The sequence below is a fragment of the Tenrec ecaudatus genome, chromosome 10 (assembly GCF_050624435.1).
Source record: "Tenrec ecaudatus isolate mTenEca1 chromosome 10, mTenEca1.hap1, whole genome shotgun sequence".
NCBI classification, from domain to species: domain Eukaryota; kingdom Metazoa; phylum Chordata; class Mammalia; order Afrosoricida; family Tenrecidae; genus Tenrec; species Tenrec ecaudatus.
The window spans coordinates 103,285,231-103,301,973 of record NC_134539.1 but is presented as its reverse complement, the minus strand read 5'-3'; the positions used below and the strand labels follow the sequence as shown (position 1 = coordinate 103,301,973).

General features: G+C 42.2%; 1 protein-coding gene across 1 annotated transcript in view; it reads right to left on the bottom strand.

Annotated features, from left to right (window-relative positions):
* COX10 (cytochrome c oxidase assembly factor heme A:farnesyltransferase COX10) overlaps positions 1–10,907 on the bottom strand; it is a 158,008-nt gene extending 147,101 nt beyond the window's left edge. Inside the window, exons 1-2 of the mRNA XM_075561085.1 lie at positions 10,772–10,907; positions 558–691 (exon numbers count right to left, since the gene is read on the bottom strand). Coding sequence (XP_075417200.1) covers positions 558–691; positions 10,772–10,814 — 177 coding nt within the window. The 5' untranslated portion in view covers positions 10,815–10,907. The remainder of the gene's footprint in view (positions 1–557; positions 692–10,771) is intronic.
* Positions 10,908–16,743: the final 5,836 nt, after the last annotated feature.

Genomic DNA, 16,743 nt, shown 5'->3' with positions numbered 1-16,743 from the left:
ATTTTTCCACTGTCACAGATGGCAAGTGCCTTACGTGGTATCCACAATGTTCTGGAGCCTACCAAGAAGAGCCTGTACAAGGATGTAGCAAATGACCAAAAAAAACTGAGTTTGTGTAGAACTACAGGTGTTAAGGCTTTTAAAGTATATTGTTACTTAAAACACACACATGGACACACAGTTAAGGTAATGATTTATCTAATCCTGATGTATTCAGAGAACTTTACATCACCTACAAAATGTCTCCTGTGACAGCTCAGCTTTCTCTCAACTTTAGCCTGCTAGAGATAGGCCAGACGTTTTCAGTCTTTCCCCAAACCTGATACATTCAGGACCACACACTGGACCTCAGATGCTAAAATGATTGTGGTTTCCGTTAAGGACACTCGCAAGAAAAGGTTAAAGTTGTGGATAAACTGAACAGGACATTCAAGAAGAGTCTTTTTCAAATAACCTGTCTTAAAACATTTCTTATGATAAGGACTTCTGAAATGCCCTCACAAAGAGAGAAAGGAAAGGCAGAGACAGGTAAAATAAAGACGGTCTTCTAGATATACCATGCGCTTGAGGAAGTTAAAGTGCTGAAACGTAATCCACTGCTTATTGACGCTCCTGAAAAGGCGCATGAACTTGTGAGGGGAATCCTGCACAGCTCTTCTTTCAAGATACCAGACACAGCCTCCGACCCAACCTACAAAACAGAGAGGAGAAATACAAATGGGAAAATGATCACTGTTTCTCAGCACACGATCCCTGCCCCTACCAGGGGCAACGCTGGCACAGTAAGCACAGCCCTGGGTGCCTGGTCAGAATGCTGAAATGATCTAGTTCAGATTGAAGAATAAATATAAGTTTTCAATCCTACACACTGTATAGGTCAATCTTCGGAGCAAGAAGGTTTTTCACTGAAGGATCATCATGCTTTTGTGATATCAAATGTGAAAATGATCACTCTGTCATAAAGATCTTCTTAACAAAGAAGAAAACCAGTCCAGCCACTTAAAAAAGAAAAATCACTTTTTTTCCTCCATAAAAACAAATCAGTACATTGAAAGAAACATTTTAGTTTTATATTTGGCTGTGTAGCAAAAGACAAAAGGGAGGCAAGACTGCAACAATGTGACTCTATTGATACAGTTAAGAGTAACCTGGTTTTACTACACACAAATTTGCGTTTTAGTCATGTCACTAATCCTTTTATCAATCTCAACAATTCTACTCCTTATATTATGTCTTGTTCCAATTCAGCCCTTTAACAGCATGACTCCCCATCCCAGACTTTCTACTCAACCCTCACAGTTTAAGTGAACGTTTACAGAGCAAATTAGTTTTCCATTCAATCGTACATATATTTTTTGTTGCGTGACACTGGGTAACAGAGAACGTTTCCATTTCCTCCCCGGTTCCCCTTTTCATTATGCCCATTTTCCCTGCCCCTTTCTGCCCTGAGTTTGGGGGCAAAGGCTGCCCCTATGGCGGTGCATGGTTGGTCATACGGAGGAGCACATTCCCTCCGGGTGCTAGGGCTCACTTTATTGGCTTATCCAAAGTTGATCTCCTGAGATGCGTTCAATTCTAGGCTTGAAGGGTATCTATAAACCAGTCCTTTGGTTCTTTTTAATAAATTAATTAAATTTCAAATCATTTTATTGGGGGCTCTTACAGCTCTAATAATAATCCATAATCAATTGTAGTAAGCACATTAGTACATATGTTGCCATCATCATTTTTCAAAATGTTTTCTTTCTGTTTGAGCCCTTGGTGTAAGTTCCTCTTTTTCCCCTCTCTTTTACTCTTGACCACTTGATAAATTATAAATTATTATTTTCATATCTTACACCATCCACTGTCTCCCTTTACCTACGTTTCTGTTGTTCATCCCCTGGGGCAGGAGGTGGTGGTGGTTATATGGCAATCACTGTGTTTAGTTCCCCCGTCTCCCCGCACCTTCCCCCTACCCTCACGGTAGCACGACTCCATTACTGTTCCTGAGGAACGTATCTGTCTCGGACTCCATGGGACAAGAAGAGCCACAATCATAATGGCTCTACTATCCTCAATGTGAAAAGTATGTCTGATCTATTTGATGATTTTGAACTGTGTTCTTCTGGTCTCGGGGTAGTGGAGGCTGTAATGGCCATGATCTATCATCCTTTGGTTAATAGTTGTCGAGGATTTAGTCTTGTTTGGATGCACAGTCAGTGTTCATGAAAGCAGCAGTCAAGAGAGCAAACAATACATTGTCCTGGGTAAATCTGCTGCACAGACCTCTTTAAAATTTTGAAAAGCAAGGATGTTACTTTGAGGACTAAGGTGCGCCTGACCCAAGCCATGGTTATTTTCAATGACCTCATATGTATGTGAAAACTAGACAGTAAATAAGAACAGAAGGATCAATATATTTGAATTATGAAGCTGGTGTAGAATATTGACAGTACCAGGGACTGCCAAAAGAACAAACAAATCTGTCTTGGAAGAAGTATATTCAGAAAGCTCCTTGGAGATGGGGATAGTGAGACAACTTCTTATGTATTTTGGACATTGTCAGGAGAGACCAGCTCCTGGAGACAGACCTCATGCTTGGAGCACTAGTAGGACAGTGGAAAGGAGTAAGACCTTCGACAAGATGGATGGAGACAGTGGCTACAATGACAGGCGCAAACATGAGAACAATTGCGAGGATGGTGCAGGACCAGGCAGTGTTTTGTTCCATTGGATACATAGGATTTCGAGTCGGAACCAATTCGATGGCACTTAACAACATTATCCTTTAGACCAGCGGTTCTCAACCTTCCTCATGCTGCGACCCTTTCATACAGTCCCTCATGTTGTGGTGACCCCCAACCATAACATTATTTTATTTGCTACTTCATAACTATAATTTTGCTACTGTTATGAATCAGACAACCGCTGTGAATGGGTTGAGAACTGCTGCTTTAGACTAATTGCTTCTTTACATCTTAGATTTTCTTCATTTGCTTGTTGCAGACGAGGGGCCAAATGCTGCATCTTAGACAGGCACTGGAAGCTTAGTCACTACACCTGAAGAGCCTAGTCACTAAGACTCAGTCACAAGCTTAGTCATTATGAGCCTAGTGGAGCATCAAACCCTGTCTTTGTGGACTATGTTATTCCAATTGATCTAGATGTCAACTGAGACTGAGGCCCTACATTCATTCATTCCCTTAAGGTGTTTGGTTTTTGCTTAGATGTTTTCAGAAAGTTGCTCCCTGCACGCTCTATAATATCCTTGGATATACTTGCAGCACAGATAAATACATGTTTAGAAATACCTCTGCCAACCAGCCTGTGCGATCACGAGGTGCCAAAGGGATCAGATATAAGGCATCATCAAAAAAAAAATCTTACCATAGTGAATGAAGGGGAAAGTGCAGAGTGGAGGCCCAAAGCCCATTTATCGGCCACTGGAGATCCCCTCACAGAAGGGTCTAGGGGAGGAGATGAGTCAGTCAGGGTGCAATGTAGCACCGATGAAGAATACAGCTTTCCCCCAGATCCTAAATGCTTTCTCCCCGCCAACTACCATGATCCGAATTCTACCTTGCAAGTCTGGATAGAGCAGAGGTTGTACACTGGTGCATATAGGAGCTGGAGGCACAGGGAATCCAGGGCGAATGATACCTTCAGGACCAGGAGTGTGAGGGGCGATACTGGGAGGGGAGAGGGTGAGTGGGTTGGAAAGGGGGAACCGATTACAAGGATCCATATGTGACCTCCTCCCTGGGAAACGGACAACAGAAAAGGGGGTGAAGGGAGACGCCGGATAGGGCAAGATATGACAAAATAATAATCTATAAATTATCAAGGGCTCATGAGGGAGGGGGAAAAAGAGGACCTGATGCAAAGGGCTTAAGTGGAGAGCAAATGCTTTGAAAATGATTAGGGCAAAGAATGTACAGATGTGCTTTATACAATCGATGTATGTATATGTATGGATTGTGATGAGTTGTATGAGCCCCTAATAAAATGTTCTCCATACCCTTCAGGTGTGCAATAAAAATAAATGTTATGGAAAAAAAAAAAGAAATACCTCTGCCAAACCTGTACGTTTTCAAGGATGGGCTTTCATCCACCTTCCTTTATCTATCTGTTCAGCTTGCATGTCTACCAATGTGTGTGCACAGACACTGCAACTACTAAAATTCAGGATGGTGCATGTAATAGTATGCCTCTCCAGTGCCTTCCTTGGCATTTGGAGTTGTGCTGCCTTCCCTCTTCTTGTATATTACCTTCCCGCCTCGCTTGGTTTCCATGACATGAAAGCAGCGGTTCTCAGCCTGTGGGTTGCGACCCCTTTGGGGGTCAAACAATACTTTCACAGGGGTCACCCAATTCATAACAGAAGCAAAATGACAGTTATGAAGTAGCAACGAAAATAATGTTATGGTTGAGGGGTCACCACAACCTGAGGAGCGGGGTGAAAGGGTTGCAGCATGAGGAAGGTTGAGAACCGCTGCTCCAAAGCTTCCTGGTCTCCTCTTTCCAGCTCATCACTTCTCAGTCGCCTGTGCCATCTCTGCTTACCCTCTGCCACTTTCAGGCAGCTGTGGTTTCCAGTGTTCTAGACAATATATATTTTCCTGAAACAAATGCTATTGTACATATTTTCTAATTTTAATCCATTTTCTACTCTCTACTTCTAATTGTTCTCATAGTATCACATAGGTGGGTCATAATATGCCTTATAATTATTTTTTAAACTGTATTAACAATGTATGACAAAATGTTGGCCATTTCAGCATTTTAAAAATAACCCCACAATGGTAACTATGCCTATCAAGTGTGTTGTGAGTGGCTTATTTCACTCAGCATGTTCCCAAGGTCCATCCACGTCATAGCACCGCATTTATCAGGAGTTCATTTTCCTTAGGCTGAGTAATGATCCATTGTACTGATCTACCACATTTTATATATTCATCCCTCTGCTGGTGGTGGTCACTGAAAAAGGTTTGCAACTGTGAATAATGTTCCGTAACATATCTTTAGGACCACTCAATTTTCAGAATACCTCATCTTTATTCCACAGGACAGATAACACCATTCCCACTTTACGAATTTATGAATACCTTTAACTTTCTCTTCGTATCATCTACCAACCAGCAAGTCTCATTAAGTTTAAAACAGAAGTCAAATCTGTTCTCTTCTTTCTATATCTTGATATGGACCCTTATCATCACGAGCAACATTAGTAGTAAAATCACTTATTTTATCTTCAGCAACTCCCCCTCATAATCCAGCTCCATACAGTCAATCCTTTTCTTCTTGAAGGCAAGAATATATCTCTTCTTATTTAGCCAAAATGCACACAACTCACTACAGTAATATCTCGTCATTCTCCACTAAGTATACACCACACAATTTCATACTTCTGTTGACTTTTTGCTATTTCTTTGCTTGCAATGCTTTGCCCCCAATCTCTGCCTATTGAATTTCTAAAGGAGCTTCCCAATTCTTTCAAATTTCAAAATTTTTTGTATATAAGAGGTTTATATACAAGAATAATTGAATATTGAGAAAACACCCCAGCCCAGTTCAGATCAGTCCAATATTAGCCCTTATGTCTGATACCAATCTATAAAGTCCTCTTCAGACTCACAAAAAACATGCAATGATGCTGAATGTAGGAGGATCACAAATCAGTGAGCTGGAAGTCTTGTAGATCCAGTGGTGTTGTAGACATCTTAGTACTGGCAGGGGTCTCTACGTGGTTTCTCTGGCTCCAGAGGCCTGGTTGCATCAGGGTAGGTCCATGTGGCTTCTCCAACTCCAGAGCATAGCACCATGTGTCTTCTCAGTAGAGCATCTCTCAGGGAGTGAGCTGAGAGAAAGTGTCTCCTGCTTCCAAGGAGAAAATACAGGAGTTCCCAGAATTCTCAGAAGTCATGCCCATACAGAGGCCTCATTGACTATGACCCAATGGACAGAATAGACTCCACCCCTTCAACCTTAACCCGCTAAAGTCCCAAATTGACACCATATTATATAACTACCACAAATGTAGTGGCTTTTCTTAAGAATTCCAAATATTAATTAATTAGTAAAATAATTCAAAAGTATTTTTGGCACCTAATAAGTGCCAAAGTGATCCTAACACCAAGGGGCCAATAAGTGATCGTAACACCAAGTTGGATGGAAAAGTATTTAAAGCAAAATCTTTGTTATTATGCCCACTGAAAATTCCTTTTATGTTTTTATTCCCTACAGTGCATGGTAAGGCACATGACATGTTGTTTGTAATGTTTGTTATGTTATGTCATGCCATGTTGTTATGTTAGCTACCCGTGTTAGGCAGGGTTCTCTAGAAAAAATAAAAGCAGGACACTTATGATTACACATTATGGATATGGAGGTTTATATAGTGAGAAGGAACATAACAGCTGATTAGTCCACACAGCAGTACAGAGAGCTCAGTTCAACTCACTTTCGTGGACCATAAATATACTGGAAGTCCTTCAACTCATGCGGGTTTCCGGGTCCAAGGTCAAGAAAGCAGGCAGCAGTCTTCTTTGATGCAAGGCAGGTAGAGTCTGCCCACAGGCAGCAGACAGCAGGGTGGGTCAGCAACATTCAGTAGCTCAGGAGCTTAGCGAACCAGGCCCCAATGGGATCTCAAACTCAAGCCAGGCTTCAAGATCCACCAGCCTCAAATTCAAGCAATGTATATAAGTACCAGCAGCATGGTAAAGCAGGTCTTGAAGAAGCCCAAGCTCTACTGACATCATCCATAGGTTGGCTTGGCTTACAGGTAATGTAGCATACATGTTGAGGCAGAGAACTAGCTAAAGCAGCCACACATTGGTCTGATCATCAGAGAGCAAGAGAGATACAGGATGCTGGCAGTCTTTATTTACTTGGGTCACACTCTACCATGTTATACTATTCTTCTGGTGCTTCTCAATGCAAATTCTTATACTGGCATATTTTTTAGTTCCTTGATAACACACACTGTCTTCTACTCACCTTTGTTTTAACAAGTAGCAGAATACATTTAAAGTAATAAACAATGTTTTTGAATGACATCAGCCTATGGAATTTACATAGACTGTGGGAAAAAATGATGACTGCCCTTTGAAATATCTGACAATTATTTCAGACTGGAGATACACATTTCTTCAGTTGACCTTACATTTCAAATCTCAGTTAATTCTGAAATAATTCCAAAAGGCTTATTTTTACATGTTATATTGTTTGCCTTTATATATATAGGCAGGAGGGCTGTCTTCTTTATTTTAATACCCTTTGAAATTTTAGATATGTCAATCTCTCTCACTGGCTGCAAGTGTCTTCTGACATTCAAGGCTGTGTGTGTGTATGCAAATGGAGAGATTGTATTTTTTCCCTTGATCTCAACACTAGTCTTTAAGCTATTAGGATTTCAATATTAAAAGATTATATCTACAAGCCATCAAGGTCTTAATGTTCTGAGTCTTTCTTTCAAAGCCAATTTTGAGTTTATCTGGTTCCAGTAGGGAATGCATGTGGCTGGGAAGAAAATATTAAGGGGGTGAAATGGAGACTTTACAAAGTGGCTGGGGAAGCCACAGCTAGAACACTAGCACAGGATGAAAATGACTCATTTATTCACATATGTCATAATTCTACAAACCACGAGTAGAACATGAGAGACATTTCAGCATCACATAAACAAAAGTAGACTTGAAGTTGCATGGGACAGCCACTGAGTTGATTCTGACTCCTGGTGACCCCAAACACGTGTGTCAGAGTGGAACCCCATGGTGCTCCATAGGGCTCTTAGCAGCCAATTTTTCAAGAAGCAGATTGCCAGGCCTGTCTTTTGAGGCACGTAGGGGTGAGCTTGACCACCAAACTTTAGATGAGTAGTCACGCATGTTAACTGTATGGACTATCCAGGGACAACTCTGGGAACACAGGACTATATCCAACACTCACCATCAGCAGTGGGTCATGATTTCAAGACTTAAAAATGGGTGAGAAGTCAAATAAGTGAGAGGTTCCGATATATTTATTTATTTTTTTAAACCTACTGAATGCATAAGGAGCCCTGGTGGCTTAGTGGCTATGCACATTAGCCTGCTAACCATAAGGTGGGCAGTTTCCAAACACCAGTCAGCTCTATGGGAGAAAGACAAGGCTTTCTACTTCTGTCTTATAAGATCACTGAGTTGGCGTCTGTTGAATTAATGGCAGTGAGTAGGAGTTAGGTTAGTTATTGATTATGAGGAACTTTTAGAAGTAAAATCCAACATGACTACTAGACACAAGATAGTTTCAGTTTACATCCTTCCCAGGTTGCTTCCCCCTCAAGCTTTCTTAATAGATCTTCCAAGTAAGTCATATAGACCCATTTGTTATGTTTTATTTTTTTCACTATGATGATATTCAAGCTTTAGGAAGATGTTGTTTTTGTCAAGTTGATTCCAACTCTGTGGCCCCAGAGGACAGAATAAAACTGGGGTGGAGGGGTGAAGGGTTTGAACTACCAACTTATCAGTTAGCAAGCAAGCAGTCAGCCACTGTGCTACCCACCCCTTGACATCAGTTGATTCCAACTCACAGCTACCCTGCATAGGGGTTTACAGGCAGACACCTTATTTCCCTCCCACCGAGGGGCTGATGAGTTAGCAGCCCACTACTGACCCCACAGCTCTGCTATGGTTCTTTTTCAGAAAGATGAGTGTCTATTAATTCCTTCTACACCACCTCCTCAAAGACTAAACTAGCAACTACTCATCTGAGCCCCTGCAACTCACATACTGAAAACCAAACTCACTGCCACCAAGTTGATTCTGACTCACAGTGACCCTATGCGGCAAGGTTGAACAGCCCCTGTGAGTTTCTCCGTCTGTAACTCTTCAGGAGCATAGAAAGCCCCATCTTTCTCTGGAGGAGCAGCGTGTGGTTTCAAACTGCTGACCTCATGGTTAACAGACTAACTTGCAACCACTATGCCACCAGGGTAACTAGTCCTGCAGGCAGCTGAAACTTCAGCATTGCAGGGAAGAAGGGAAGCTGTTCTGAGAATTGCAGATTGGAGAGGCCTCCACACAGAAGTAAGAATTTAACATGTAAGAAAGGATGAGCTTCTAAGAATGATTTTCTATGCCCAGGATCAAAGAACATTCACAGTGAAGGATAGAAGGTGAAAAAAGAAGGGATTAAAAAGAAATATAGATCTTTAAAAAACAACACAGAAACAATTCTGTACAATGGAAAAATCTCAAACATGTAAATGAGTGGAGCAATAGAGTGAACCCCCAAATTCACCAATGACCAATCCACAGTCAATTTCGTTTCATCTATACTCTTCACCCTCCTCCACACTTTTTCACTAGAAAAGATCATTGAGATCATTTAGCTCATTTGCCTCATTGTATGTTTTTTGTAAACTCATTCGCAGACACATTAACTGATAACCCTGAGATTACACAGACCAGAAAAGACCCAATGCCAATATTACAGGAAAGATGGAAGAAATTTCAGAGTTACAGTGATGAGGACCGGCAGAAACTGCAGAGAGCTTGTGGTAGGTCAGGTCAACAAAAAGTTTCTGGGACTTAAGCTAAAGGGAATCACTAGCTTCTCCGATTTAGTCTCCAATCTGGACTCCCCAAAAAAGAAGCAAATTCACTGTCATCTAGTCATTGTTAACGCATAGCGACCCCCTGTGGGTTTCTAAGACTGTAACTATTTACCAGAGTAGAAAGCCTAGTCTTTCTTCCTAGGAGCTGCTGCTGGTTTCAAACTGCCTAACCTGTGAATTGCAACCCAACATGTAACCACTACAGCACCAGGGCTCCTCCAATCTGAACTACTGGCAACATGTTCCTCAACCTGCCATTGGTTGTCATTCAAAAATACCAGAGGTCAAGCAACTCCCATCCTCCTGCTTAATATCTTCCCATTCTTTTAGGGCAAATATCAACAATGACCAATAGTGACAGAGAGGCAAGAATGCACCAGGTTCAAGGCACTGGGGGATGGAGATCCCTGTCTCTATGGGACAAAGATGTGACAACCTACTTCTCTAAAGATGTACAGTTTTGGTAAACCAATGGGGCAGTTTTACTCTGTCTTTGACTCTCCTGTGATAGGATGATGATGGAGTAATGGTTTAATATGAAAAGAGAAGGGTGGTCCAAGTAGGACGCTCTGAAAAAATGCCACATGAGAATGAAGCCTCATAGAGAGTCAAGTGTCAAAGCACATTCCAGCTTCAACACATGTCACAAGTGCTTTCCAGGGAGGGGGTTTTATCAGGGGGCCACCCCACGTTACACAACTGACCGTGTAAGGTGCTCAAGAGCTCTCGGTCTGCAGTTGGCCTGTCATCATCATCATCATCATCTTCATCATCATCATCATCATCATCATCATCACCCTTTGTATTGTAACAACTGCTTCCCTTTTCATTACGAGTCGTGGGCTGGGAACGGAGGCTGTGACACGCAAGAAGGCTGCGATGCCCTGTGGAACACCTGCCCTCTCTCTTCCGCCTTGGCTTCCAGGAAAACGAATGCCCCGGGCGCTGGCGCTGCCCAAATGCTGGAGGAACCGCAGATGCTGTGGTCACAGGGGTCACAAAGCAAGGCAGGGCCGGGGCTCCGTGGCCTCTTCATCCCTGGCTACACGGAAGGTCACCGGGTCGCTGCCAGTGCCCAGCCGACCTCTACAAGAGTTCCCAAGGTTGCAGCCAGCGGGAACCACGGCCGCACACGTGGCAATCACACAACAATTTCCCCCCAAGCCATACCCGCGACGGGTTCCATACCTGTCAGGAGGCGTGAGGGGAGTGTGTGTGGGGATGCGGCCATAATGCAGCGACCGGCCGCGCCGGGAATCCCCCGTGTCCTCTCTCCTCACCGGCAGCTGGGCGCCGCCATGTTGCTTTTCCGCCCCGGTGGGAGGCGGGACTTCCTGTCCGTCACTTCCGGCGGCCGGGACCCAAGGAAGCGAGTTGTGCCTGGCGGTGGTCGGAACTGGAGAGCTCCGGGAGCGTAGGGTTTAAGGTTTGGATTTAAAGCTTAGGTTTAAGCGTTGGAGACCTGAGGAACTTTCGGAGCAACTGAGAGGCCAGGAGTGGCCCGCTCCTCCGGAAGGAAGACCGCGCGCGCTGTGCAGCCCTGGCCCGTCTCGTGCTTCCTCCGAACCGTGGAATCCCCTCTGGCCCTCCTAATGCTTCCTCCGGGCCGTGGGATCTCCCGCTGGGACAGGGCTTGGCTGCGGATTTCCAAACCCGTGTGGATTCTATCTCATAGCGACCGTATCTGTAGGGTCTCTTAGACAAGTCTTTATGGGACCAGACAACCTCATCTCTCCCACAGACGGATGGATGGGTGGGTTTGACCCACAGACCTTGCAGTTAAGACGCCAACGGTAAATTTAAAATTACATTTAGGATACTTGCTGCCAAGAAGTGGTGCGTGTTCCAAGTTTGATCTCCCTCGCGGGAGATGGGGCCAACATTCCCATGCACCTCATGTTCAGCCACCATCCCATAGTCTTCGGAGGCTTGCTTGCTGCCAGTATGTGGAATGTGTTTCAGCTTAGACAGTTGAGAAACACCTGGCAAGCTACTTCGAATGCAGCCAATGAAAACCAAATACACCACGTGTTTGGGTTCTCCAGAATTTTTTTTGTGGGGGTGGGGATGGGAGTCCACTCCTAAAGAACACCTTGTGATGTGAGTGCCGATGATGTGCCCACTGATCACCAGGGTACTTATCATTTTACTGTATTTACTCTCAAATAGGAAGGGCCAAGGAACGAAAAGCTGCTTGGTTCTCACCCACACTGAGGGAGGCAATGGAATCATCACACTGTTGAGATGTGGGGATTTCCTGGCTCCAAGGAAGATCTGTATTCCAGGGCCAGCTTCATCTCCTGGCTGCTTGATTTTGCTTAAGCACTTTGTGTAAATCCTCTCAGCTGTAGTTTTCTGGTTGTGCAGTGGAGATAATAGTATACACATCTCCAAAATGGGTAGTGTGGGGCCTACCACACATAACCTCACCCACTGCCACTGGGTTGATTCCTACTCAGAGTGAGCCCATAGAACAGAATAGAACTGCTCCTTAGTTTCGGAGACTGCAGAGTTTGATGGAAGCAGACAGCTTCATCTCTGGCCTATGGAGAAGCTGGTTAAATTTTTGTTATCAGTTAAGCAGTTAGTGTCTATTCTCTTCCAAGGACTGGAGTAGAAAATTCATGTGGCTCAGACAGGGCTTTTTATTTTAATATAACAAGAAGTCCAGAAGTATCAACTTGTTCATAATTGTTTGACTACTGTCTTATTCTCTTATCCGTTCCCTTAATGCAGCTCCATCCATATGCCTACATGAAGACATGAGATAGGATTAAGGGGTAATGTTGCCCGACTCTTCTCGTTTTATCCAGAGGGACAAGGGCACCCTAGACCCCACCCCCAGTCCCAAATAAACTTCTTACTTCTCATTGGCCAGAATGTTGTGATTTGGCCATCCATAGTGTGGCACTTACATTATCTACTGTCAACGTGGGAAGGGATGGAGTCTAGCCTGTCAATCAGGTTGTAGCTTGGTGACCTCATTTGGAGGCAGGAAGGAGATAAGTAGATCACTAGAAGCCAGATACACATACTCTGCTTATCTCCCCGCAAAATATTCCTGTTGACAAGCTACGTGGAACCAAGCTGATGGAGCCAGAGCCCTGGAGCTGGAGAAGCCACATGGAGACCTGTATCAGTGCTGAGATGCTTCCATGGCCACTGGATCAATAAGGCTTTCCACCCACTGGCCTCTGATCTTCCTGCATCCGGCGTCATTGCATGCCGTGAGTTTAAAGGGGAATTGATAAAGTGGTATCGGGCATATGGGCTAATATTGACCTTAATAGACTTGATCTGGGCTGGAATGTTTCTTAATATTCAATTGCTCTTTTATATAAAGCTCTTTCTTATACACATATAAGTGTCTTTGAATTTGTTCCTCTAGTCCACCTGAACTAACACGCATAGCTTCAGGAGAAACTGAGAAACCAGAGAAGAGAATCACAATGATTAATTTAGGTCAGTCTTAAGCCATATGTACATTTAATAGACATCACTTCACAGATCAAAATAAAAGTATGTTGAACTAAAGAAAATGGAGTCAGTACCCATGCATACCCCCAAACCAAACACACTATTTGGGCCACTATTGGCTTCCAGTCATATCAGTAGTATGTACTTATTCTAAGGTGAACAAGACCTTCTGGTTTGAAACTACAATGTCTTGCTTCATTAGATAGATTTCTTAGAAATCTGAACATCTTCCCTTAGAAAATACAGGCAGTCCCCAGGTTACTAGTCTGACTTTGGGCAACTGGTACTTGCCTTTTAAAATTATGTAAACTCGCCCTCATTTTGACATGTTTGAATCAACCACTGCTTACAACATATTCTTCATCACAATCTCCTTCACTTGCTGCACATGCTGGTTTCAAACCATGGGAAAGGTTCCGAGCCTATCTTGCACTAAAGCAAGGCTAAATAAGAATCATGCACCAATTCCACCTTAGCTTCATAAACACTTATGAAGAGACTTTGTTCATAATCTGAGTCCTGCTTGTGCCACAGCCAAGCTCTACTCTAGTCATTGTAAGTTACTATACCTTTTTTAGAGAGAAAGTTTAAAATATAGCTATATCTTTCATAGGGAGAAAATGAGGCTCTATTCCCATAAAGATTTACAGTCATGGAAACCCACAGGGGAAATTCTACCCTGTCCTGTAGGGTAGCTATGAGTTGGCAGTGAGTGAGGTAATTTTTATAAGCCTTCCATTTCATGGATTTTAAAGCAGGTCCACAGAGGCAAATGGCTTGATGAAAATGTCTATCATGTCCAACCATCCAGGCCAGGATTTATTTCTGTCTCATATCTTTTTTCTTGTCCCTCACTTTGCCCATTGTATTTTCACTAATGGGGGTGGGTAGGGTCCGACTCATGGTGATCTTAGGTACAACAGAACGAAATATAGCCTGTGTCATCGTAATAATCATCATTTTGCTTAATGTTTCTGCACTCAGCTAAAGGTCCCTTTGTCTTTAAATTAAATTTCTCCATAGGAGTTTATTTTAAATAAACTTAGACATTTATACTATATAAATTATATCAAAAATTGAAATGTATACCATATAAGTTGGCTTCAAGGTAGATGCTAACTTTTTCAAAGCCGTATTCAAATTTCCATGATAGCTAGAGACCGTATTTTCTCTAGGAGTTAAGGGTGGTATGTAGGAGATAATAAGTTGGCGTAGACCTGTCTAAAAATACCATTGATTTCAAATTCCTATGCATCTGAATAGCCTTTATTCAAAGAAGATACCCAAGTGGCCAATACTCACTTTCAACTCATTGAGACCCTATGGCCCATACGCACCTGAAAGGATGCTTAACATTAATAGCAATTAGGGAATTGTGACTCAAAATGACAATAGAATACTACACTACAAACAACCAAAAAACAGCATTATTGTCATTGTCGACTCATAACAATTCTCCTACAATGGCCAACCCTAGCCAATCTTTGGGATAAAGTTGTGACAGTCTACTTCTGTAAAGATTTACAGCTAAGAATACTCTAAGGGGCAGTTCTATGCTGTTCTAAAAAGTTGCTACGAGGGCTATCACAGGAATGGTCATATTAAAAGTTACAAATAAGAATGTGTGTTGGTGAACATCTACAAAAATTGGAACCCTCATCTACTGCTGGTAGGATTGTAAAATGGTATCATATTTGAAAACATTCTGGCATTTCCTCAAATGATTACCATATAACCCAGCAATTCCATCCACTTTTCAGTAAATATATCCAAAAAGAATAAAAACTCATGTCCACACAAAAACTTGTTCATGAATGTTCACAGCAGCTTAATTCATAATAGCTAAAGGTAAAGCATCCCAAATGTGCATCAATTGATGAATAAATAAGGTATGATATAGCCATACAGTGGAATGTTATTTGTTCATAAGAAGAAATTGCATACTAATACATTCCAACATGGATGAATCTTGAAAACATGCTAGGTGAGAAAGAAGCCAGTCACTGAAGACCACGTGCTATATGAAATGTCCAGAATCATCAAATCGATAAAGTCAAAAGTAGCTATCTGGGGATGGGAAACTGGATGGATGGAAAAGGGTGCCAATGCATTGGTTTACTTTGCCAGGATGATGAAAAGGTGATAAAATTGTAATAAATTGTTACAGACTTCTGTGCATATATTTTAAAAGCATTTAATTGAAGACTAAATAGGTAAATTATAAGGTATGTGAACCATTCCTAAATTAATCAGTTATTATTTCCAATTAAAAAAACCTCATTGCCCCAATGATTCTGACTCATAGTGACCTCATAGAGCAGAATAGAAACACCTGATAGAGTTTCCAAAGTTGTAGTCTACATTTACTGAAGCAAACGATATCATTTTTCTCCCACTGAGCTGAATTTGGGTTTGAACCGTTGACTTTGGGGCTCACAGGTGCTTAAACCAGTGTTCTACCAGGATTCCTAATAGTTCTAATAAATAATACCAACAACAACAACACAATGAAGGGAACTTCAGCAAGTGGTACTTAAGGAGACCCAAGGTGACAAGTTAGCATGTTGGACAGAGATGGCTAATCATCTCCACCAATAACTGTTCTTCCCTTACGCAGACCAGCAGACATTACTACCCAGAAAAAAAAAAGATTGCAGTTTTTATTCTGCCTGGCAGCTTGTTATGACCAAACAAAACCAAGTCTAAACAACACTCAGTGTTATAGGGTGATGCCAACTCACTCTGACCAACAGCACTTAAACTGAAATTACATGCATAATTCTGGACATGAGCTTAACAGGAGATGTGTTCCTCTTCATGGCTAAAACTCAGATACAATGGCTAGAACTTAAAAAGCATCTTGGACCATGAGGTACAGTCCCCCATGGTGAAGTCAGCAGAGTAGCAACAGAGTGGAGCCTGCAACCCTACTGGTGTAACTGCCCTTCTAATCCTGGACTGCTTAGATGAAAGAGAAGTTAATTTCTCACTCATCTAACATCATCATATACAATACTACCTAATTCAAACAAATATACCAATGATGTGAATACAGATTATTTGTAAAATAATGTGAGCATTAGTGTGCCTGGCTCATGACTCAAAAAATGACAGAGCCCTGGGATGCAAGGTCAGCAGTTCAAAATTACCAACAGCTCTGAGGGAGAAAGATGAGGCTTTCTATTTCAGTATAGAGTTACAGTCTTGGAAACCAACAAGGGCCATTTGAGCCTGCTCTATAGGGTCACTATGAGTCAGAATAGACTCAAGTGCATTAGTTATTTAAGGAGCCCTGGTGGTGTAGTGTGTTGCATATTGAATGATTAACCACAAGAGTGGGACAAAGATACAGCTCTCTGTTCCCATAAAGATTTGCATCCTTAAAACTCTGAAACCCTAAGGGACAGTTCTACTCTTTCCTATAGGGACATTATGAGACAGAATCAACTTGGCAGTGGGTTTTGAGTATGAGTCTTAGACAAAGATGAGGCTGTCTGCTCCTGAAAAGATATACAGCTTCAGAAACTATATAGAGTTGCTCTGTGTCAGAATCATGTCCAACCCACTGGGTTGGCTACAATGTCGATAGATGATAGATAGATAGATAGATAGATAGATAGATAGATAGATAGATAGATAGATACATACATACATACATACATACATACATACATACATACATA